The following is a 24,467-nucleotide window of genomic DNA, read 5'->3' on the forward strand; positions in this document are numbered from 1 at the left end:
GGCAGCTCCGCAGCTCCTGGCCGGACAAAAGAGCCGCTAATGCAGCAGCGATTGGTGCTCCCAGAGCTGAGAACTTCATCCCACAGCCTGCTCGCAGCTCAGCCCCCTCCCGCTGCTGGGGAGGGGTCGGAAGACCCTCGTTGGGCCCATTCCAGCCAGCGGCAGGAATTGGAATCTTGTGCAATAAATCCCAGTGCAGGTACAAGGCTAGGGACAAAGTTAGTCCTGGTTTATCTCAGTCTCAGGTAGGCAGGAGGTGTGGGGTCACAATGCCAGACCCTCAGCCAGGGGGTTGCTGAGGGCTCAGGACCCCTGGGACATTTCCCAGCTCCCACAGCGTTTTGTGGGACCCTTTGGGCTCCAGCAATGGGGGTCACACGGGTGTCCCCATCCTCCTGTGCTGGCACACAGGTGGGGTGTCCCTCTGCATATCCCCAGCCAGAGGAACAGGGCAAGCCCAGCCTGACAGCCAGAGCTCTGATCCTGGGGCTGCTGTGGATGCTGCTGGGGCATTGAGGGTCCCTGGCTACTGGGGGCTGGCCCAGGGGGCTGCAGGGCTCCTCCAGCCTTGCAGGGCCACTCTGGGTGCTTGGCTTTGGATGTCACTGTGCTGCTTTTGGGGGAAGTCCCTTCAGCAGTGTGCCAAGGAAAGAGATGCTCCGTGCCTTTGTGGCACCACCAGCACCCTGCCACATCCACCTCCAGCTGGTTTCTCCAGAGCCAGCAGATGGGTTAAAAATTAAACAAAAAAAAAAAAAAAAGAGAAAATAATATAATGCAGCTCATTTGGGCTCCTTTGGATGTTTTTTTCCTGTTCCTCAAGCAAGGACCCTTCTGCTGTTGTTGCTTTGGCTGTTTCTCAAGAGCCTCCCATCCCTGGATCCCGTGGCTGCTTTCCCAGGACTGGAGAGGGCGTGTGAGGAGAACAGCTCTGGGGAGGTCACAGGGCAGGGCTGCTCCCATCCTGGCTGCCCCCAGCCAGATACAACCCTCAGCACGAAACCCCTGGGGGAAAACTTGGACCATCTCCTCACAGGGAAGCTCGTGGAGGAAGGAAACCCTCCAGGTCCTGAGCCAACCCTCTCTCATGGCCACTGGGCTTGGTGGCTTCAACTCCTTCATCGAGCTGAGGGTAGGGGAAAAGAAAATGACCCCTATGTTTTTATTATTCTTAATATGTAAAATAAGAGGGTGAAGTTTGCACAGGGTCCTGGTGTGGGGAAGGAATGCTGCAGCCCTGAGGTGCCCTCCAAATCCCAGGGTATGCAGGGATTAGTGAGGCTGTTCTGTGGGAACTGGCTGCCTCCATGGGGTCCTTTTAGGCTGAAGCATCCTAAAGATCATTACCCAGCTGGGGGAAAGCCCTTGTTGGTGTGAGAAAAGACCAAAGGAAAACAGAGAGAGTCCTTGGGTGTATCTCATCTCTACAATAAAGCAAGGATGTAATTAAATATTTGATTCTTCCCCACGCCTGGGGAGTGACTTTATTCACATTTGCAGATTTTGGGGCTCCCATTGCAGGGGGATTCATGTTCACATTCTATTTTCATAGAGGGTGAACAGGTGCTCTCCAGCACAGTCAGGATTTGGGCCCCCCTCTCCCCACGCTGGACAGGTCTCACTGGGATGAGGCTCCATCAAAGCCAAGTTTGCAGGATGCAGCACTGGTGCACCTTCACAGCTCTAAGGAAATCTTTCCTTGTCACCAAAACGTTCCTTGCTCTGGTTTTAACTGGTGTCAGAGGCTCATTTTGGAGTGGAACTGGACAAATTTTAGCAGCTGTTAATGGAATCACCACCACTGGGATGTGGTCAGCATCCAGCCTGGAACCTGTGGGTTCAGGGCTGGGCCCCCTTTTCTTGCTCCACAACACCAGTTGTCTCTGCTTGAAGGCAAAATCTGCTTTAAACACCCTCCAAAATTTCCCTGGCTTTTGCAAAACAGCCCCTTGTAGGGACAGAGCCCAGGCAGGACCAGAGGGGGCAGAGATGGGGCTCACAGGGGATGGCTGGGAGTGGCTGTCACTGCTGGGGATCAGGGATCACAGGGGACGTGGGGACAAGCTGTGACAGCACCTCCTGGACAGGGGTCGGGTCTGGGGGAGCTGCACACCCCGTGGTGAGAGCTGGAGTCAGTCTCTGTGTGGGTGACAGCGCTGTCCCCACTCCTACACCAGCCAGGGGAGAACCATCCTGTCCCTGCTGTGCCACCGTGGGGTGACAACCCTGTCCCCTACAACACACCCAGCACAGGGTGACAGCTCTGCCCACGCCTGTGCCACCCGTGGGGGTGACAGCCCCGTGTCCCCCGTGCCACCCGTGCCGTGACAGCCCCGTGTCCCCCGTGCCGCCCGTGCCGCCCGTGGGGGTGACAGTCCCGTGTCCCCCGTGCCATCCCTGGGGGTGACAGCCCCGCGTCCCCCGTGCCGCCCGTGGGGGTGACAGCCCCGTGTCCCCCGTGCCATCCCTGGGGGTGACAGCCCCGCGTCCCCCGTGTCCCCCGTGGGGGTGACAGCCCCGTGTCCCCCGTGCCGCCCGTGGGGGGCAGCCCGGCAGCTCCTCCCGGCTGATGCGCAGTGACATTTGCAATCTGTTGCCATGGGCGCTCGGGGACTTTTGCTGTGGAGGGGGATCGCGTTTCTCCCCCCTCCTCCTCCTCCTCCCCTTCCCTCCCTCCCGATGACGTCATGGATGACCACGGTGGTGACAGGGCCACCTGTGGGCTGATGAGGGGTTTAAAGAGACAGTCTGCAGCTGCAACAGGAGCCCTGGCTATTGTCTCCGCACCTGAGAGCGGGGAAACCTGCAGCCCCCAAACCATCCATCCATCCATCCATCCATCCATCCATCCATCCATCCATCCCGTTCGTGTCACCTCATCCCTGCCTCCCTGCCTCCAGCACTGCAGCTGTCCCGGGACCGGGGGTCCCGTTATCCCTTCCCTGTAGCGGCTCCTCCAAGGTAAGGCTGCGCTCCGTGCCCCCCCGTCCCGCTGGGGGCTGCAGCCCCGAATGCCGCTGGGCAAACCCAGGGCTGCAGCCTCAAGGGACCCCTGGGAATCCAAAGCCTGGATGGGTGTCCCCAGCTCGGAGAGAACAACAGAACCGCCCCTGGGACAGCAAACCCCCGGAGGTGGCGGGTCCCTCCCTGCGTGACGGGGCTGGGATGCTCCTGCCGGGGAGGTGTGGGGGTCTGCAGCGTCCTCATCCCTGGCATTCCCATCCGGCATTCCCAGACCACCTCAGAAGATGCCCACCACTGGGTATCTGCCTGCCTTCTATGCCAGCTCCCTGGAATAAACCTTGTCCCTTCTGTGGTCCTCATCAAGGGGACCCTGAGAGTGGTGCCATGCCGTGCACCCCAAACCCACCATGGCCAAGCCCTGAGGGGCCCTGGGCGATGCCAGGAGCCACGGTGCATGCTGAGGGAGCAGGTGAGAGCAGGAGAGGAGCTGCCCTCCTCACCTGGTGGGGGAAGAAGGACCAACTGTGCCCTGTCCTAAGGGCTTTGTCCCACTGTCCTTCCCGTTCCAATGGGGCAAACAGCAGGTAAGTGCCTCTGTTCGGTGTCACTTGGATGTGCAGGCAGTGAACAAGGTAGAAAAAGGGTCTGGGACCTGTGAGAGGCTTGGAGAAGAGCAGGGTGGAGATGTGCATGCAGGGATTGGTGTGTGCATTCCCAGTGAGAGGGAGGCTGTGTCCCTTCCCACCGGACACACTCCACTGGTGACCCTGCAAGTCGCCAAACTCCTCGGTAGCTCCCACCAAGCAGTCCTGGAAGGTCTTTCTGAGCCCACAGCTGCCTGCAGATCCAGATCCACTGGAGCCTGCAGGGACCCCCAGCAGCCACAGAGCCCCCGGTCCCACAGGGGTGGCTGTCATGGGAGCGAAACAACCGGGACAAAGCCCACAGCAAGCTGCCTCTGCAGCCTTCCTGGGCACCTGGGGCAGCTGGGGAAGTGCTCCGTGCTCCAGTGGCTCTGTGGTCCATCCCTGAGGACCTGAGCAAAGTCAGTGATGCAGCTGGCCCTGGGATCCCGCTGGAGCCGGGCTGTCCATGTCCTGCTCCTGCTGGGAGCTGAAGGAATAAGCAGCAGCATGTTTCTGCCATCCATCCCTCAAAAGATGCAGAGGGCTCGGGCTGGGCCTGGTTTTTGGGTGGAAGAAGCAAAATATGAATTGTCTGACAGGTGGAAATTTCTACCTGGGAGGTCTTGGCGTTTACACACCTGGCAGTAGCAGAAGTGCATGCAGGGGCACAGCCTGGACCTCTTGGTACCTGGCCTGGGAGATCTGGGGGGAACCCCCAGAGCCCCCTGCGATGCTCTGTCACTTCTGCCCCCCCTGCTGCTATGGGTGCAGGCAGAGAACTGGGGAGCTGTGGCTGTGCTCAGCACCCCCGGGCAGCCCCGGGTGCACTGCCTGCCTTTGGGGAGCTCTGGGGAAGCTGAGGCTGCTGCTCTGTGGGCAGCTCCCTGGAAGATGCTCCGAGCAGGGTCTGCAGCAGAGAGCTGTTGGGGGGCTGGCTGCCAAGGTCAGGCTCACCCCCTTCCTGCAGGTTGTGTGGGCAGGGGCTGCTGGAGCTAATTTAATATCAGATGGGTACAGTGAGGGCCGCCTGTTGTTCCGGTGTCTCTAAAAGGTGCAAGCAGAGCTGAACAGGCGCGGGGTGGGGGTCTGGTTCGTGCAGATAACACACGGAGCAGGCGGGGGTTGTGCGATGCACGGGAGGAGTTGTGGAGTAGCTGCCGGCTGTGCCCGGTGATCCAGGGATGTTCCGTGCAGCCACCGTTCTTTTACTGCCTCCAAATCCTGCGAGAGCAGCGTGTAACCAGCAGGGAACTCTTGCCTGTGTGCGAGGGCACCCAAATATACACATACACACACGTGTCCTACCCCAATACGTCGCGGAGCCGGGGAATGCCAGCACATGAGCTGGTTACGCTCCCAGCTCCCCCCCGGCAAGCGCTTCCACCTCCCCCATCCCCTCGGGGAAAACTCTTCCGACGCTGCTGCTGATGGATATCGCTGCCGGAGCGCGGGCTTCTTTCCTGACCCTCCTTCTGGCATCACCCAAATCCCCTCTGCCAGCTTTGCAAGCTTCAGCTGGAGATGGTGCGGGAGCTTGGAGCTAAATGCCTGCTTGCCAGGGTCTTAAACAAGGATGGGAACTCCAACGGGGATTTCTCTGGGTGGGGAACGAAGCTGGGACCTTGCTCAGCCCAGCCCTCTGGGCATGGGAGAGAGAGAGTTAGGATGAAGTGACCAATTCCAGCTTCGAGGTTTCTCGCTGGTCTGTGCTTCCCCGTCAGGGTCTGAGCCCACCCAAGGCTCAGGATGTCGCTGTGTGCCAGAGTGACAAACACAGCATGTGTCCCTCTGGTCAAACACAGAGAGGGGATGAAGGTGCCAGCTTTGATCAAACCCTTGGCATGCTTTAGGCTGAACTCTGCCCAAGCCACAGGGAGGAAAGGTGAGGAACTGCTGCCACCAGGCAGCCGCCAACATCCCTCACCTCCCAACCTGGCTCAGCTTGTGCAAGCAGCAGACACTGGCTCCTTGGCACCGAGGCTTTTCCAGCACAGCCTCTTAACCCTGCTAATTCCCTTGTGTTCTCCTGCCAGGCCTGCTGTCCCTCTGCCAGGGGATGGCCCGGAGCCTGCTAATTGCACCAGCAAGCGGCCACGTGCCTCCATCACTGGGGTTGTTATTTATTCTCTGGTGTTATTTTGGGGACTGCTGGCCCTTGTCTGGCAGTGTGGGACAGGATGGTGACTGGCAGCATCCCTTGCCCCTTCCCCTTCAGCATCACCTGCTAAATGATTTCAGTCATGGGTTGATGCCCCTGCTTCCAGTCTCACCAGGGACCAGGGCAATCCTCAGCACAGCACTTCTCCCACTCCTTCTTCCCTGTTGGAAATGCAACAAAGGCACAGTGAGAGGAAGATTGGCCTGAGCCTGCCTAACCCACTCTCAGCTCAAAAGTCCACAACTCCAAGGCTGGTTTGGAGGTCCCAGAGCTGATTTTGAGGTGCCACAGCTCGTCCCCACAACAGTCCCCTGCTCTCCTCCCCTTCTCATCCAGGGGAGGCTCAGGGTGCCAGCAGCACCTCCCAGCTCCCCATCCCCTCCTCCTGTCCCCAGGCCATCTGGCCACACTCATCCATGTTAAACAAATGCTGGAGTCTATTATCAGGCCCTGCCTCCCCCTTCCCCCCCAGACAGATGGAGGCTGAGCGCACCCGGAGTCCCGGCCCGCAGCATTCATGTGTGTGAATGAGAAAATTGAATTATTTATGGCCATGTGAATAAGGCTGGCGGCTGCGGAGGCCGAGCGGAAAGGACTCCATTACGTGGAGAGTACCTGTTGCTATGGAGCTGGGGCTTCTTCCCCATGGCCCCCCATGCACAGCTGGATCCCTGGCTGCCCCCCATCCCACCCTGATCCTCATGGAGCTGGATGGAGAGCAGAGCTGAGTGCTGCACTGGCCACAGTGTGACCAGTATGGGGGATTTCCTCCCTGCCCTGTGCCTGCTGCTCCTGCAGGCCAGTTTGGAGGTCACCCCAAATATCCCCACATTTTGAAGCAGGACCTGCAGTGCCATGTGGGGACAGTGTGGTGCTGGTGGCCAGTGGCTCCCTGACCCCCTGGCCAACATGATCTGCAGCCAGAAAACAGTGGGAAATATTGGGGTGGGAAATGTTGGGGTGGGCAGTGCCAGCATCTCATGGCTAGGGCTGGGCAAAGCAAGTCTGACCCTGGCACAGCACGGGCCAATGGGTGACTCTCAGCTCAGACTCCTCAACTCCCCTAAAAAACTCCCATCCCTGGAGGCAGCAGGAGCTGTGACTTGAGGTCCCCCACTTTCCCCATGCCCAGGCAGAAAAGCAGCTTTGCAAGAGCAGGGACTCCTTCCAGAGCCACCTGCATTGCAGCCTCTCCTTCAGGGATGCCAGATCCTGCAGTGATGCTGAGGGAGGTGCTGGGGCTTCCCTCCCTCCCACTGTCTCCCCTACTTCTCTTTGGCTAGAAAAGTAGGACTTTGTCCCTGTTGGGGTGCAGTCCTTCCTGCCTTGATGCCACACTGGGGTCAGGCCAGGCACCTGGGGACCATGAGTGGATGGGACGTGGCAGCCCCCAACCTTGCACGACAGCAGCACAGGGACTCCTGCTCCCTTCCCTGCAGAGCTAAGAATAGACTCCAGCTCCTCTCCTGGTGCTGAGTGGGCTCTGCTGGGCTCAGAGGAATAAAAAGCAGGAAAATGCTTATTTTAGTTGCTGCAGTCGACAGCTGTGACTCGTATGTACCTAAGGAGCGGCTTTGCACCGTGTTTACCCTCCCGCTGCCGGGAGCAGAGGCACCATTGCAGACCTCCCATTCAGGCTGTGGATGCCCCTGCCATGCTCCCAGCCCCAAAATCCCAGCTGGTTCCCAGTCCTTCTCCAGCACAACCGGCTGCCTCCCACTCTTCTTTTCCCCACGCTTTCAGAGTGAGCCCAGGCGATGCAGATGCTCCCACCACCCCCGTGCCTTGGGAGATGCTCCCCACCATCTCCCTGCACCAGCCGCTGCTGGAGGCCAGCACAGCCCTGCTGAGGGCTTCTGTAGGGTCCCAAGGTGCATCCAGCTACACAGGGGATTGTCCCCAGCACCTGAGATAAAGGCAGGCTGCAGACACCCCTATGAGTGATGCACCTGCCTGGGATGCTGCAGCAGAGAGCGGGCACTTGCCAGCCCTGGCTCTGGGTGCAAGGCCAGGGGAAGCACCTGCTCCAGGAGAGCAGCTCTGGGCCCTTCTCCCCAGCGTCACCCCCGAGGTAAAACCAAGAGAAAGCTAATTGTTACCATAGCTACGTGAAGTGGCCTTTCTTAGGGAGCCGCGTCATCACTGCTGTCACAAGGTTAAGGCGGTGGGGAGTGGTGGTGGGGAAGGGGGGGAAGATGTGTTTTCTTTGGGAAAACCATGGCAACAGCTATTTCTAAGGGAACAGCTGTGCACAGCGAGGCCATGGGGAAGGGGCTGGGGCATCTCAATGCCAGCCATGCTCTGAAGGCAGCAGTGCCAGGTCCAGCAGCTCTCCATGGCAGACTGCATCTCCAGAGTCCCCTGCCCACCTGTGCCAGGGCTTGCTGGGTGTCTCCCGTGGTGCTGGCACGTTGCCATGGGCTCCAGTATGCCCAGCAAAGCAACATGAGGCCACTCCAGTTTGCTTGGCATGTGCAACCCCTCCTGGCATGTTCCCATTAGCAGGGCTTGAAGGGCTGCCAGATGTGTGGAATGGTTGGGAGCATCCACCATGGGGAGTGGGGATGGAATTGCTTGTCCAGAGTAAATTCACATGGAATGAGGACCAGCGGAAAGCTCAAGGTTGATTAATGAGTGACATGAAGCTTGACCAATCATAATATAAATACTGGTGGGAATCATAGGGGTGGTGTCAACTCCCCTGGAGTCAGTACAGGACGGGCTGGTAAAATGGGAAGGTGCTCTTGGGGACTAAGGAACATTAGTGGAGGTGCAAAAGCCATGGGGATGTCCTGCAGGTCCAGGCAGGGCTGGCTGGGCCCTGGAGACATCGAGGTCTGAGGAATCCACAGTTTTGCAATGGCCAAGCAGACCCAGCAAGGAGAAGATGCCTGTCTCATCTGCACCCTCCACCCTGGCTCCTGTGCCAACACGTAGCTGGGAATTATCTCTGTTTGCTAGACACTTAATTAAGACCATTTCCCTGAAGGAAACCAAGATGGAGAGCTTCACTTCTCGGTATTCCAGCGCTTTCTGGCATTCGTTTCCACACCAATTAGGGTGTAAATTAGTCACCTGGAGAGCAATCCAGTGGCTGTGCTCAAGGGAAGCTCTTCAGCACATGTGCCATCTTCTTCCAGGAAGGCAGGTGGCAGGCACAGGTGGGGTGGCCACTGCAGGGACAGGGAAAGGGTCCTTGGGGTGCTGGGCCCTGCAGTTTGGGCTAACAGCTTGGGACTGGGCTGAGACTCTGGCACTGGGCATGGAGCAGAATCAGCAAGAGGGTTTAGGGTGTCTCCATGAGCTGTGTGTGCTTCTCCTAGGCCCCTGGAGTTCAGGGTGGCTTGGTGGAGCACAGGGCTCTGAGATTAGGCTCCCTGTTGGCTCTGACAAGAGAGGGAGATGAATCTGGGCATGAGGTGCTCAGGTCTGTGCCTTGCTGTGATGGGATCCAGCAGAGGGTTGGCACAGAAATGTGGCTCAAGGGTGGTTGACATCCTGAGGTTGTTGGGTTCTGGACAGTCTCCTGCTCAGGTCTTCAGATGGACATGTGGAGGCACTTCTGCCACAGTTGTGGCTGTGCATCCATCCCTCTGCAGTGAACCTGTCCTTGTTCACTCCAGCTGAGAGGTTTTTGTAGAAGACACAGCTGAAATGCAGGATGAGAGTCCAGGAGGAGGAGGGTCCAAAGAGGAATAAGCAAAGCCCCTCTGGGCAGCACTGGCTGCTCTCCCAGGGTGCTGCAGTTGTAGAAATTCACTGAGCATGACCAAGGGCACCTGCTGGGAGCAGTGGCACAGCCAGACAGCACTCAGGGGAAAATCTGGTTCATTGATTGATGGGAGATTGTGGTGGCAGACAGGCAGAAGAGGAGCTGGCAGAGAGGTGGCTGGGAGGAGGCATCTGAAAGTCACAGCTGGCTGTGCATGTGTCCCCATGTCACTCAGGGAATGGGGTCTCACTGCAGCATCAGGCATCATCCCTGATTTCCTTCCTGACCCTCTTCAGGGGGGTGGAATGTGGAATACATCCACAGCCCTGCAGAAATACTGCACAGAGCCTGTGCTGATTGCTAGCAAGTCAGGATGGGACGGTTTCAGCTAAAATACCAATTTCTTGCTGATCTCAGTGGTGAGGTTCAGCTTCCCCATTGCTTTTGATCCCCTTTTGCTGCACTTATGGGGTGGTCTTGGCTGGTGCCTCCTTCTCCATCAGAACACTCACATCTGTCTCTGCCTTCATGGGACAAACTGAGGGTCAGCTGCATGATGCTACCTCCCCTAAATATTCCAACTTTCTCCTTTCCCATGGGCACAGCCACCCACATGCAGGGACCAGGCAGCTTCCTCACCTTCTGGCCAGCCTGCCCACTGCCTGCTCCATCTCCTTCCAAACAGAAGCAGAATTCCTGTGAGGAGCCACCTGCCCACAGGACGTGCCCTCCAAGCCCCCATTAGTTAGCAGTTGTCTTAAGCACTGCAACATTTGATGCCTTATTCCTCCTAATCCCGCTTGATGTAACCGTGCCTGTCCTCATTAGCCACATAATTGTCTGGCAAACACAAAACAGGCCCTGACACAGTCTAAGAAAATTGGCTTAAAAAATATGGAGCCACATTCTCAGATGTTGTTGAAGGGGTCTCATTTGTTTATTTGCATTCACACGGCACCCTGTGGATAATAAGAGACAGACTGCTGCAAAAACACCTCTTTTTTCTTAAGGATCATCTGTGGTGGGAAATGCCAGCTGGGATATCCAGCACTCCTGCAAGATTACTACCTCTCTACTTGGTCCAAACTGCTGCACCAAGGGGTTTCCAAGAAAAGAAGGTGGCATGTGCCACCCATGTCCACACTGGTAAGGTTGCCCAGGGAAAGACAGCCATCCACATCTCCCAGTGATAATGCCTGGAATATGAATTTTGAAGGGGCTCTGACAGCACATGACAGGGCTGGGTTAATGGAGGCAGCGGTAAGAAATCTAATTAACCCACAGTATGTTGTTTAATTTGTGCAAAGTTGTTGTGGTTACTCAACTATAAACTCCATGCCCAGCTCTAATGACAGTCACTCGCATGGCAGCAGCAGAGAGCATCCTGGAGGTGGGCAGCCACCCTGTGCTCACCCTTGAAGGTGCCCTCAATTACGTGCAGAGTGTTCCAGTGGCTGCCTCCATCTGGTTCTTCCATGGCATTTGAGACCCTTTTCCAGCTCTGCTCTTTGGAACGGGCACCTGTGCTGCTTCGCTGCCTGCTCTGGCATTCAACCCTGCTGCATGGCTTCCAAAAACCAGCCTTCAGGACCCAGCAGTGTCAATCTGTTGATTGCACTCAAATCCAGGAGATGGCTCCAGGTCATTGAGTTCCCATCACAGCTCTTAGGCTGTAATTATGTTCAAGGCTCTTTGCCTTGGTTATGTCTTTTTACTAATGCTAGGAGCCGCTGTACTGATCTTTTCTTCAAGGCTGACCTCCATGTAGCTTCCCAGGAGAGAGCCAGGACTGTTATTTATGCCAATTCACAAACCAAAGGCCAGTTGTCCGTGATACGATCCTTTGAACAGCAGGAAACACCAGCAGGGCTGATGGTGGCTGAGCTCTTTGCGTTGGTTCAGGGAGGAGCACAGGAAAAGGGCTGGATGTCACAGGTCAGGTTCTCTGCCCAGGTTAACCTCCCCCAAAGCTCTCTGACCAGCTCCTCTGAAGAGGTGCTCTGGAGCCTGTGGTGCTCACACAAGGGTGATGCTGCACCTCAGCTCCTCCATCTCTCACCAGAGCTCCATGGTACCCCCATGACTGCTACAAGAGACACAGACACACACGCACCTCACAGGACATCCCTCCTGGGGAAGAAAAAGCTTTAACCAGGTCCCAGAAGCCTCCCAGTTGCCCAGTGAGGTGAAATTTGACAAGAAAGGAATCAACAAGGGAGATTATTCACCTCTGGGGTCCATTAATGCCAAGCAGGCTGACCCCACACTGCTGCAGGGTTTGTAGGAGGAGAGATTTCCAGCACTGAGCACGCTGAGGTCCTGCTGTTACCCTGAGAGTGTTGGGGGTGTGGAATACAAGCACACCCTTGGCAGCAACGTACACTTGTTGCACTGAGCCCTGCAAGGTCCACAGGCTCCCCTGCAGCAGCTCCCACTCCCATTCCAAGGGGAATTTCTCTGTCTGATGGGAGGTTAGGAGGGAGACCTTGGCTCACTCCTGCTCCTCCAAGCCAGTGGAGGTGCCTGGTGGGGATGCCAGGGCATTATTGCTCACTGTCCAGGATGGGGTTCCCATCAAACAGGATGCCCAGCAATCCAGCCTGCATCCACAAACGGGGTTCCCAGCAGAGTCCCATGTGCAGGGACACAGAAACACCCTCGGAGCAGGGGCAGCTCAGTCACCACCAGTTTGAGTGTGGCCCCGAGGAAATCTCTTGGCATCCCGTTCCCACACTGCTGAGCTCCACAGCCCTTCCCCTTCAGCCTGGGGATGAAACCAGGTCCCTGGGCAGCCAAGGGGGGAAGCAGCAGAGGAGCTCGATTTGGGTTTTCCTTTCTTTTCTTTCTTTTTTTTTTTTTTAAGAATTTAAAAGTGGCAGTGCTAGCAAAGGGTAATTATCCCTCTGTTCCAGCTGAAATACAATTAAGGCGGCTCTCAACGAGCCCCCGGGATATTGTGGTTTACTAATTAACAAGCGGATATGCTGTGGCCCCTGTCATGGCAATTACAGCATGAGACAGGCTTCAGGAGCTCTAATTACACGTCAGCCCCCAACACACGCTGCAATACAAATTAATGAGGGGCTGAGCTGGCAGTGGAGGGAGTTTGCCCAGCAAGAGGCTGAGATGGGCAGCAGGGATGGGGATGGATGCGGGAGATAGGGATGTGAGCCCAAGCCTGGGGATACCATTGCACACTGCAGGATCAGGAGGATGAAGGGAGGAAATCTGGGATGAAAAGCCCCACAGTTACCCAAAAATGGTGCACTGAAGAAAAGGAGAGGGGTTTTTGCTTTGTGGAGCCATGGCCTGATGAGATGAGTGGCATTTGGGATGACTGCAATGAATAGCAAGTATCACATCTTCAGCTGTTAATTCCCAGACCAATAAAGATGCTGTTAAGAAAAGAAGTCAGATGGGAAATACCCAACAGGGTTTTGACTGCTGACAAATAACAACCAGATCTCCCAGAGCCAGGAGGAATTTTTCTGACAAATTGTTTATTGGGGAAAGTTATGCACTTTCAGCTTGAGTTGAACTAATAGCTTTGGCCAGGTCTGGAAAATAAAAAAATGGCAATCAGGATTTTTGTAAATGCAGTTCTGACACCTTGCATTTTAAAAAGCTGCTTTCTTTCAAAATGTATTTAAAAGATGTAATTAAACCAAAAAACAGATCGCACACCTAATGAGGACACTTTGTTTCTGACAAAATAGAACGATATTTATCAGCTTTGCTGATATTTATCAGAGTTTTGTTGCTCCAAGCTCAGCAGTGACACATGTTTTCTGTGGCATTAGTGTGCCTGTTGAATTTACTGTCTCCTCTCCAGCACCTGTCTGCTGCCAAGGAGGGACAGAGGGAGGTGACATGGTGGACGCTCCATGGTGATGCTTTGGCCACCAGCATCTCCTGCAAATGCTGCTGCAGACAGAGAGGTTCTTGGTCAGGATCTGGGGAAGATGAAGTGAGGCTCCCAGGTTTTGAAGCTCCCTCCAGCCTCCTGCAGGGGTGCAATCAATGGAGCTGAGGGGCAGCCCTTGCAGGGGACGGAGTCTCACACCACAGGGGTGCACAACAGGTCCCTCATTTGCTCAGACTGTGGAGAAGGACTGAGAGGAGGCAGGTGAGGAGCTTTCAGACTAATCCTTCTTGTTCCCATGCACTGTGGGGAGGAGACCCTGCCCAGTCCCCACTGCCAACACCCAGAGCACCTCTGTCACAGAACGTGGCAGGGGAAGGGCACACACCTCCTCACACGCACAGATCCCATTAACCATCGCAATTAACACGAGCCAGGCCCTCTCCCTTCCTTGTCACCCCAGCCAGAGCTGTACATAAAAATAACTGTTTATTACACAGCAGGCAGAGCCCAGCTTATCGCTGCAGCCAGGAAATTGCTGCGCAGAAACCGCACGTTTCACTTTTAATAAGTTTGGCAATAAAACATCTCATCAAACGAGGCCACGACAGGGCAATAATGAAGCTTCCGCGTGGACCATAATTGCTCACTGCTCTCCTGGGGGCCAGCCAGAAAATGGGGAGTGAGGAGGGAGATGGATGGCAGCATCATCCTCCCTCACCTCCTGCTCTGGGAGCATCCATCCCTCCTTATCCCCAGCAGCATCCCCGGAGCACTGACACCCCCCAGGGCATGACTGAAGAGGAGATCTGTCCGTGCTGGAGGGATGCAGGCAATTCCCATGGAGTGTTGGAGGAGTGTCAGAGGAATAGGGAGGCTCTTGGTGCTCTGAGGGAAAGGTTTCCTGCCTTCCAAGCACAACTTTCCAGCACTGAATAGTTTTCATGGCTGAGCAGCTGCTCTCACACACACTCCATCCTCAGCCAGGAGGGAGTCTCCTGGCTAAGTTCCTGGAGGTTCTGCAGAGGTGGGCTCCGGATGGGGATCTCAGCATGGCAGTGGAGGGGTCCTGCAGGAATCCCTGTGCTGAGCCTCTGCTGTGGACCAGGAGGGCTGCAGTGCTCCAAGTCCCAGCACAGCAAAGGCCAGGGGGTGACATGGTACCTGTCTGTTGTGACATCCTTGTGCTGGTGACACCTCAGCCACACAGCACTGGCTGTCCCAGCTGGTCCCGTGCACCAAAGGATGGTGCTGGTATTTCCAGGTGCTCCATCATGATGAGACTTTCTTCCTCTAAAGGAAATCAGGTCCAGCAATTGGTCACTAGCCCAACCTATTTCTGAGCTTCCCAGCTTCTGTTTGATCTTCTGGATGCTGGTGGGCACAAACCAACCCTGCCAGAAGCCTACTCAGAGTGATGTGAGCAGCTCAGGGAGCCCTGGTGAGGTTCCCCAGCCACAGGTGGGCACCAGGCAGGCTGCAGGGCCCAGGATGATGAAGTGATCCCTCATCACCCCTGGAGGCAAAGCTGGGTCCTTGCTGCCTTCTCTGAGTTAACCTATCCCATTCCCACCCATCATACCCCTTGGCAGGGAGGGAACAGAGAGGTCCAGGAAGACATGGTGCAACCAACACCACAAAGAGGAGCTCTGGCATCGAGGTAATAGGAGACAAAACGATGCATGTTGAGGCTGGCACGAGGAAATGAAGCAGTTTAGAGTCACAGCAGGAATGTGCTGGCACTGGCAGGGCCTGCTGGCAGGCTCCTGGGTAGGCAGGAGGCTTTGTTCGCCTGCAGCACCGCTCTTGGGGAGTTTACCTGGAATTACTGATCCGCATTCATAAACATGATCACGTTAATTGCTTGCTGAGGCTGCAGTCACCATCTCCTCTCAGCACTGGGATTTCATCTCCCTTCCCACCCCAAATGTCAAGATGTGTCTGTTCTTCCATCCGCTCTGCACCACGGCTGAGGACAGAGAAGTGGCTGGAGGAGGGAGAGAGGCAGAGGATGGGTGAGGCCACGAGCCTGGAGCCAGAGACAGACACCCACCTCTACTCTGCAAAGCAGCACCTTGAAAATAAAGAGCAGGCAGCTTCTGGAGGGCACCAGGAGCTCTGCAGGAATCCCTGCAGCCCTGGGCAGTGATGAGCTGGGGAAAGGCATCCTGTCTAGAGACCAGCTTTGATGGCAGAGCAATGGCCAGGCAGCAGGAGAGGGACCAGCTCCTAGCTGAGGACAGAGACACCCAGGCTGCTCAGCCTGGAACCAGCCTGGTGCTCATCTCACTTGGAGCACGGCCAATCACTTCTAGTAAATTATTCATCTGACAAATTTAGCCTGTTATTCTAGTCGTGCTCTACCCAGAGTTTTACAGATTTCGTTATTATTTCAAATTGTGCAAACACCGCAGAAACCTCTCCCGGGCTCTGGCGCGCTCTGCCTTCATCTCAGCTCATCTGCCACATCTGAAATGTGATTTCTACCATCTGGTGCCCAACCCTCCAGCCCCAGCATGGCCCCAGGACCTTGGGGAGGTGAGTAGCATCCCTGTTCAACACAAGGCTTTTACCAAAGGGAGAAATACCTACTCTGGGGGAACCATCTACTGAGTATCCGGGGGTCAGTGGGACTATAGGAGGCCAGAGCACATTTTCAAAGTTATTTTAACTCACATTTCAAAGATATTTTGACTTTTTTTCATTTCCATCTTTGTATATGGGGTAGAGAGAAAAAATGATAGCAGGGTTCCCTTGCATTCTGGATTATCTGGTTTCCCAAGCCTGGTCACTCTGGAAAACAGGGAAAAGCTTTTCCCTTCCTCCCCACATGCCATAATTTCTTCTGTTGAGGTTTCTTTGTTGCCATGAGGGTACAGCAAAAAACTTTGCACTCTCAAAGAGAATGCAAACTATACATCCTGGGAAGGACAGAAGGAACATGGAGGGGTTTGTTGTGGACAAGCCAAGAGTGATTAGACCCACGAGTGGAACACCAATGTGTCCAGGGAGAAGCTCTCAGCCAGGCACTTCAGTCTTTCATCATATAATGCAGGGTGTGAGGGAGAAGAGCAGGCAGTGACACCACCTCCTTATCCACCCAGAGCTGGAGGACAAATGCAAGCCCATGTCCCTCACAGCAAGGCTTGAGTTTGCTCCCACTCGTGTGGTGATAGTGAGCTCACACCTCATTTACAGGGAGGAAAACACAGTGGAGAGGCCCAGGAATATGAAATGAACCATCTCCAAGAGCTGTAATGCACAGTTTCACCAAAAACACCAGAAAAGAGTATCAATTTCTACATAGAGACCTGACAGGATTCCCTAGCAAGATATTGTGAGACACTTGAATGACTCTCATTAAAGGGAGATTAATTAGCTGAACAGCAGGGATGGATGCAAGAAATGCAAAACATGGAGCAACTGATTTAAGGAATAGGTTTACTGACCAAAAGAAAAACAAAACAAAACAAAACAAACAAACAAAAAAAAAACCACCAAAAAAACCCAAAACCAAAAAGTCAGGGGCAATCTAAAACTTTCCTTTCTTACCAGGCTAGAGAAGCTAATGGGTGGTGGAAAGGGAGAACAGTGGAGTGTGAAACACTTGTCCACTTGTCCTGCATCCCTGTGAGCCCCATCAGTAGCAGGGAGAGGGCACCCTCCCAGCAAGGCCCAGAGGGATGAGGATGGACACGGTGCCTGGTTCCCTGTGGAAGACTAGTGATTTTGTTGTTGTATGGCTCATCCCACCACAACAAGTCACAGTCTGCCCTAGGGCACACGGCCTCTGCAGCGATGCTGAAGGCACGGGGACAAGCCTCTGGCTGGGGCTGCCTGCAGCCCTGCTCCTCTTCTGACCACCTTGGACATTGCTTTTGTGAGCTTTGAGAGCGAAGCAACGAGAGGCCGGTCTGAAACCCCCCCTTCCACCATGCCCCAGCTGGAGCTGCCCCCCACAACTCCAGGGAGCATCCTGGGAGAGCCTGGAGGATGCACACCCCAAGCTGCCGTGCTCCAGCCCACTTGCAGGACGAAGAGACACAGGGGACACCCAGGAAAAGCACGGCCATGTGTCCGTGCGGGGCTGCACAGACTTGGCTTCAACCCAAGCCTCTTCAACCTCCTTCAAGAACTATTCCCTGTTGTACTAGCCACAAAAGTCCTGCTCTTATCAGCAGGATTCCTATGAGTTCACGCCTCTTAGCCACGATTCCAATATGACCAGTTGATACACCTACTATGAAAAAACTTCCTGCCACTCACCCTGGCCCTGTGCCTCTGACATACCAGCATACCAGTTTGCTACGCGGGCCTACCTCCTTACCTAAGGCCCTACTGTAAATGTGCCTGAACACTAAGGGTCACTGTGATAAAATGAACATGGAGGTATACTGGCCCTCTCGTTTCCTAATACTTAGAAAAGCGGGAATCAAACCTACACTAGAGGAATCAAAACCCTCCATACTTCCTTTATATTACTTTCTAGTAGGGTCAGCTAAATAAGCTATCGGCCCCATACCCCGAAAATGATGGTTCAACTCCTTCCCCTGCTAACGAACCCCCAGGCAAATCTAATCTTCATCACTAGCTTACTCCTAGGAACCGCAGCGTGCATCCCACCCCAAACCCAGCCCCACGGAGGGTCCCTTCCACCGGGGGGCAGAAAGGGCACAGGCTTGAAAGCCTGAGCATCACCCAGTCTGGGCTGGGAGCTCCGGGTAGAGATCTCCGGGACTCCCCAAAAATCCCAGAACCGCGACGACCCCACCCTCGGGGGCGGTGGAAGCCCCGCCTTAATATGCAAATTAGGCGCCCACGCAGCCAATGGGAAAGCAGGGGGGCGTGTCCACGACGGGACTTGCCCGGGCATGTGCGCGGGGCGGCTTCCGGGCCGGACACGTGTGAGCGGCACCGGGAGCGGTCAGCACCGGGGGGACACCGGGGGGACACCGGGGGCACCGAGGGGGACACCGGGGGTATAGGGGACACCGGGGGAGCCGGAAGGGGCCGGCGGATGGGTAACGGGGCGGGCAGGCAGCTGAGGCCTGGAGTGGGGTGGAGAGGGCCCGGGTAATGGGCAGACAGGGCCTTAGGGAGTACGGAACGGGGGGACGGAGGGGACAGTGCGGTGGGCAGGGGGCTGCGGAGCGGCGAGGGGGTGGGCAGGGCCCTGGGGCCGGGAATGGGGCGGGGTGGGACCGAGAATGAGGGGGCAAAGGCGTGGTGTGTCACAGGGTGCGACAGCGTGTCCGTGTCCCTTCCCCCCCTTGCCCTGCCCCGTTTCTCCTGCCTGTGCCACCCCACAGCGGGGTGGGTTTGCCCTGGGGTCTGTGCGTCCTTTTCTGACAGGAGAAACTGGGGTCTGCATGGCACTCACGGCCCCCTGTGCACCCTCCCGCAGGAATGCCACCAGGCAAAGGACAGATGACCCCGCTGCTGCCCGCCCCGAAGGTCTCCGTGCCCACCCTGCAGGGCGCCCATGGGGGCTGCGCCCAGGCCCCGAAGGGTCCCGGCTCGCCGCAGGCTCGCAGCAAGAAGAGGAGCCGAAAGCACCAGCGGTTCATGGCGCGCCGGGCCGTGCTGGAGCGGAAGGGGCTGCTGAGCCCCCACAGGCACCCGGGCAGTGAGAGCCCCGAGGCGGGGCTGGAGGCACACACTGAACTCACCGAGAGCTGTGACAATGTCCCCAAGGCCAAGCAGACCGTGTCCTCATCGCTGTCTCTATCTGCCTCTCTGGACAACATAGCCAGGCACCACTCCGTGCTGCTGTCCCAGGGGAACGGCAGCTCCGGGAGGGTGAGGACGTCCTCCCTGGTGCTGCGCCCGGGCAAGTACGTGGCCATCGACTGTGAGATGGTGGGCACGGGCCCTCAGGGCAAGCTGAGCGAGCTGGCACGCTGCTCCGTGGTGAACTACGACGGGGATGTCATCTATGACAAGTACGTCCGGCCCGAGCTCCCCATCGTGGACTACCGGACACGCTGGAGTGGCATCACCAAGCAGCACATGAAGAATGCAATTCCCTTCAAGGCTGCCCAGGCTGAGGTCAGGGAAAAAGAAATTTTTAAAAAAGTCAAAAAGTCTCTGTGTTATCTGTCAGGCACAAATTGGGATTCTTGGTGGCCTGTGCTAGGCTGCTGTGAGGCACAGCACAGGAATGGGAGCCTCAAGCTGTGCAGTGGATTGGTTTGCTTGCTTGTTATTCCTTCTGGGAACCTAAAAAGTAGAAGCCAAGGAGCTGAATTTAATACAAAATGGCTTATTTTATGCTTGGTATTTCTTTCACTGCAGTGTCAGTCTAACCCTCTGTGACTCTTCCAGATCCTGAAGATCTTGAAAGACAAGATTGTGGTAGGACACGCCATCCACAATGACTTCCAAGCCCTGAAGTACTTCCACCCGAAAGACAGGACTCGAGACACCAGCCAGAGCCCTGCGCTGAAGAAGAGGGCAGGGCTGCCCATCAGAGCCAATGTCTCCCTCAAGAACTTGGCCAGGCACCTGCTCCATAAAAAGATCCAGGTGAGCACCAGCAACCCTGAGATGGGAAGCAACTTTGGGTTAGCTATGGACCTCTGTGGTCAGCTTGGTCGTCCCACTGTATATTCTCTGTGAGGTGGAGATGAACCTTGTTCACCCTGTGCTCCTGACTATAAATAAGCTGGGAGAGCCAAGGACCTCCCAAGCTGACCATTAATTATCTCAGTAAAATGGGGACAGGATCTGTGCCCTCCAAAAAGTGTGGAAGAGATACCTGTATGGCCTTGGCTGCATCAAACCTTTGCTGTCTCCAAAACCCACAGCACTTGTGTCCTTCCAAGCAAGCAGACAACATGACCTGTGAGATTTTTGCTGCCTCTTTTATCTAATGAGGCTTTTTCCCCTTTTCTCCTTTTTTCCCCTTTTCCCAGGAGGGCTGCAAAGGACACTCGTCGGTGGAGGACGCCCAGACAGCCATGGAGCTGTACAGACTGGTGGAGGTGCAGTGGGAGAAGCAGCTGGCCCACAGCCTGCCCCCCCGGCCCCCCAGCCCTGTCACAGACCCTGCTGCAGACAGCAGCCAGTACCTGGATGACCAGTACTGGCCCACAGAGCTGATGGCAAGCAGCCTGTGACGGGGACAGTGTCCTCTGTGTGTTTTGGGCCATCCTGGTGCCTTCAGCTGTTTAAGGTGGAGGTGCCTGCTGATCTCCTCCCCTGGGGCTTGTGCCCAGCACTGTTCTGCTCGGGGATGGAGACATGGTGACACCTGGACACAAGCAGTCTCCCAAAAATGCTGTCTGCAGCCTTGAGCTGTCACACAGACTGTCCTGTGTTCATCTGTCACTTGGGGATGAGCAGGGTCCTGTGTCAGCCTGGAGGAGCCTCTGTGGGTGTGTAATGGGGGCTGCCAACACCCTCCATGCCTTCTGTGGGGTTCTCCTCCTCCCAGACAGCAATGGGCAAGTTCTCCTGTGCAGGGACTGAGGTGTTTTGCTGATGTCCAAAGGCTGAGAACCATCTGGGCAGTAAACAGACAGTTTGCTGCTCATTTTCTTGGACAGAATCATAGAATGTGCTGAGTTGGAAGGGATCCATCAGGATCACTGAGTCCAACACCTGGCCCTGCACAGGACACCCAAAGAATCCCATCATGTGCCTGAGAGCTTTATCCAAACACTCCTTGAACTCAGATGTGCTTGGTGCTGTGAGCACTTCCCTGGGGAGCCTGTTCAGTGCTCAGCTCCAGCTGTGTGCTGAATATTTTCTCCAGAAGGGTACTGTGATACGGTATCAAAAGCTTTGCTGAAGTCCAAAAAGATTTCATCACCTGGTGCCCCTTGATCAGCTAGGTGGGAGCCCTGCTGTACAAGGAAATCAGGTTCAATGAGTAGGACTTTGCCCTGGTGAAGCCATGCTGGATGTGAGCAATGGCTGCATTGTGCTCCAGGTGGTTTTCAATACCTCCCAGAAAATACTTCCCCATAATTTTACCTGTCAGTGGAGTGAGACTGGCAGGCTGTAGTTTCCAGTGTCCTTCATGCCCTTCAAAACTGGGGCAACATTTGGCACCTTTCAGTCAGCTGGGACCTCTGTGGATTCCTGAGACTGCTTAAAAATAGTTGAGCAGCTCTGTAATGGCATCAGCAGCTCTTTGAGGACTCTTGGATGAATCCCATCAGGCCCCATAGATTTACAGGGATCCACCTGCACAATGAAGTTCAAGAGGAAAGTCTGGGTCTAATCAATGTCCAGCCTGGACAAGTGCATAGAATGCACTTCACTTTAAATAAATTATTCACATGATTGTCCAATTCTGAATTAAAAACTCCTCTGGCTAAACCCCTTGTGTGTATTCTGCATGATTTGATCTGGCAGTTCTGCAGGAGTGAGAGGGCAGGGATGAGGTTGGCAAACAGGTGCCCAAGTACCATCCCATGCTCTAGGGCTTCAAACCCACCTGCAACTGGAAGAGGTGCTTTGAGGGTTGTTCTTTGGGGTACAGGCTTGTCCCCACTGCTCTGGGGACACCCCCTGTGTGGCAGGAGGAGCAGGGATGGGCTCAGCCAGGGTCTGGGAGCAAGATCACTGTGGGAATGTTGTGAGCTGTGACATGGGCTGCTGTCACAGTGTGGGGACAGGGTGCTGCTCATCTGCAGTCACTCTGCCTGTAGGTGACATGCAGATGATCTGTGGCTGCAGAAATGTGCCCCAGCTGGGTGTGTGAGCACCAGGGAGGAATTTGGGGCTAGACACGGAGTTACCTGGTTCACCAGGGAACTGAACAGCCATGGTTGTAGAAAATTGATATTTTTTCACCATGTGCCTTAAGGGCAGCCCTTGGGGGCATCCCCTGAGCACAGTCCCACTGCCTGGGCTGTGAGAGGGAGGTGGCCGAGCAGGCTGGAGGGCTGCCAGCACCCTGGGGACTTTGGGGACCCTGCTGCAGCACAGTGGGTACAACAGCCAGCACTGGCAGGGAGTCCATGACCCCATCAGCCAGGCTAGACCATCCCAGGCTTTTCCCAGCAGGCAGTGGAAGGTAAGGAGAGCTGAGCCCCAGCCTTGGGAAGCGGCCAAGGCAGCCGGGTGACGCAGGCACACCTGACGCACACATCAGTGCCATTACCAGACACATCTTGCACTTCCCATCTTAACTCCTCCCTGCCTGGCAGAGGAAGCCAGGAACAGCTCAGAAATGATTTGAAATGTGTCAGACATGTCTAAAAATCATTGTCCTCACAGTGGCCCAAACACAGCCATCCTTCATCAGAAATAATAACCTGGGCTCTGCCATGAGCTCGTGGTCTGGACAGGAAAGGAAACGTGGCCCCGTGGTAGGCCTTTAAATCCTGCTTGTTCCACTTTGTCCCAGGTGTGTTCCTGATGCAGCAGGGTGTAAAACGGGGCCAGCAGCACCCCCTGTGCCAGCTCAGGGTGCAGCTCAGCTGAGCTGTGCAATGCCAGCAGGGCCTGAACCCCACAGGGCACACAGAGGAGCACAGCTGGTGCAGGTCTGTTTCCTCCTCTCTGCCATCTCCACCTCCCCCAGGACAGCAGGAGGGAGGCCAAGCTGTGGTAAAGGTGAAAGCTCTGCATCCCACTGTCAGTAGATGGTGGCATTCCAAAAGTGATGCAGCTGTGCTGTCCTTGCTCCTGGGAAAGCAGACCTGGAGGAAGGACAGAGCAGAGCTTTACTCATGGCCATATAACCTGGCCCGTGTAACCACATCCCTTTGGGGTGTACATGAGTTTGTGGAGAGCTTATATGGGACACTCCATGGCTCCCAAATTATTTGTCCACCTGAGCCCCAGCCTGTTGCCCCTCCAGCCCCCCTGTCTCACTGCCTTGCACTAGGCTCTGTGATGGTCAGTGTGAGACACAGGTGTGTTGGGGTGAACCTGGAAAAGGCTTTATCAGCCTGTGACTCAGCCTGCTTTGCCATCACCTTAAGGCATAATTAAGAGAAAAAAAGCATTTCTGAAATCTTGACCACCCACTGATTTAACCCTCCTGCTGAAATATCCTCCCTGCTTTGGAGGCAAATTTGGGGACAGCTGCCCTTTGGTGCTGTCATGCCCTGCAAGCTTTGCTTCTATGCCATGATCTCCACCTCTTGGGGAAGGTGAGAAACAAATTTGAGGGTTTATCCCTCTTTCCATCAGATTTGAAGGGCTTGGAAAACCCCAGCACTGTGTACTGCAGCCCCCCAAAATAAGGCTGCTGCTAAGCAGACCTCACATGGATGATTAGAGGTGCTGGCAATCTGCTCCCTGCCAACAATGTTTGCTCTGAATAATCTAAGTGGCACATTTGCCCCATTTCCAGCCTCTCAGAGCTAATGGGGATTTTCACAGGTGTTTGTGAATATTCACCTCCTGCCAGCTCGGAGTTGCCATGGCTGAGCAAACTCCAGCTCATCACACACGCTCGGGCTCATCTCATGGGCAGCCTGCTGGAGCTGGTGTTGGGAGGCTGAGCATCTTTAGGTGGGAGAGGGAGAGCTGGGCTGGCTCACCATTTACGCTAAAATTTGTGACAATTGAAGAATCTGCAGAAAACTCGGCTGTTATCTCAACAACCCCCGAACAATGATTAACCCAAACCCATGAATCCAGCACTGGGCTTTTTTATCAGAGGGAAAACATTGTCAAATGAGTTTTTTCCAGGCAGCTGCGGGTGCAGGTAACCGATAAGGCTGTCACTGGAGTGGGGCTGAGCCAATGGGAGCCAATGGCGACAGCTTTTACTTCTGTCTAGCAACAGCTTCTCCTTGAGCAGCAGGCACAATTCAATGCTTTCCCCTGCTTTTATTGAGCTTTCCTCCTGCTACATGGGGGTTTTGATGGGGGGCCCACTCAAAAACTGAGGCTTGAGTGGATTGTCCACCTTTTCCTGCATGTTTTGGTGTCCGTTCCTTTCCTGCCACAGTGAGAGATTTGCAGCTGTGAAAGGCTCCACCCTGCTCACATCCTGGGCTCAGCTGGCTCCCTCCCTTGTCCAGGCACCAGGGATTCTGCTGGGTGGCTGTTGGACGCCCATAGGATGCTTGGAACTGCTCATGGCAGAGCAGCAGCTGTTCCAGGAGACAACCCTGTGGCAGGGATGTGTCTGACCCTCCTGCCCTGCATCCCCAGTGCTTGACCATGGTCCAGCTCCTC

General features: G+C 55.4%; 1 protein-coding gene across 4 annotated transcripts; it reads left to right on the forward strand.

Moving 5' to 3' along the window:
* Positions 1–2,690: 2,690 nt before the first annotated feature.
* AEN (apoptosis enhancing nuclease) lies at positions 2,691–21,647 on the forward strand. Of its 4 annotated transcripts, XM_071441307.1 has the most exons (5): positions 2,691–2,961; positions 15,737–15,860; positions 18,727–19,370; positions 19,647–19,847; positions 20,237–21,647. In XM_071441307.1, the coding sequence occupies exons 2-5, from the start codon at positions 15,839–15,841 to the stop codon at positions 20,438–20,440; spliced, it is 1,071 nt and encodes a 356-aa protein (XP_071297408.1). In that variant the 5' UTR covers positions 2,691–2,961; positions 15,737–15,838; the 3' UTR covers positions 20,441–21,647. The 4 variants fall into 4 exon arrangements, with proteins under 4 accessions (XP_071297408.1, XP_071297410.1, XP_071297407.1 ...); XM_071441309.1 differs by lacking the exon at positions 2,691–2,961 and having other exon boundaries at positions 7,954–15,860; XM_071441306.1 differs by lacking the exons at positions 2,691–2,961; positions 15,737–15,860 and adding an exon at positions 15,906–18,245.
* Positions 21,648–24,467: the final 2,820 nt, after the last annotated feature.

This window comes from Agelaius tricolor, unplaced genomic scaffold (genome assembly GCF_023055355.1).
Source record: "Agelaius tricolor isolate 1412-34295 unplaced genomic scaffold, bAgeTri1.0.p SCAF_16, whole genome shotgun sequence".
NCBI lineage: Eukaryota > Metazoa > Chordata > Aves > Passeriformes > Icteridae > Agelaius > Agelaius tricolor.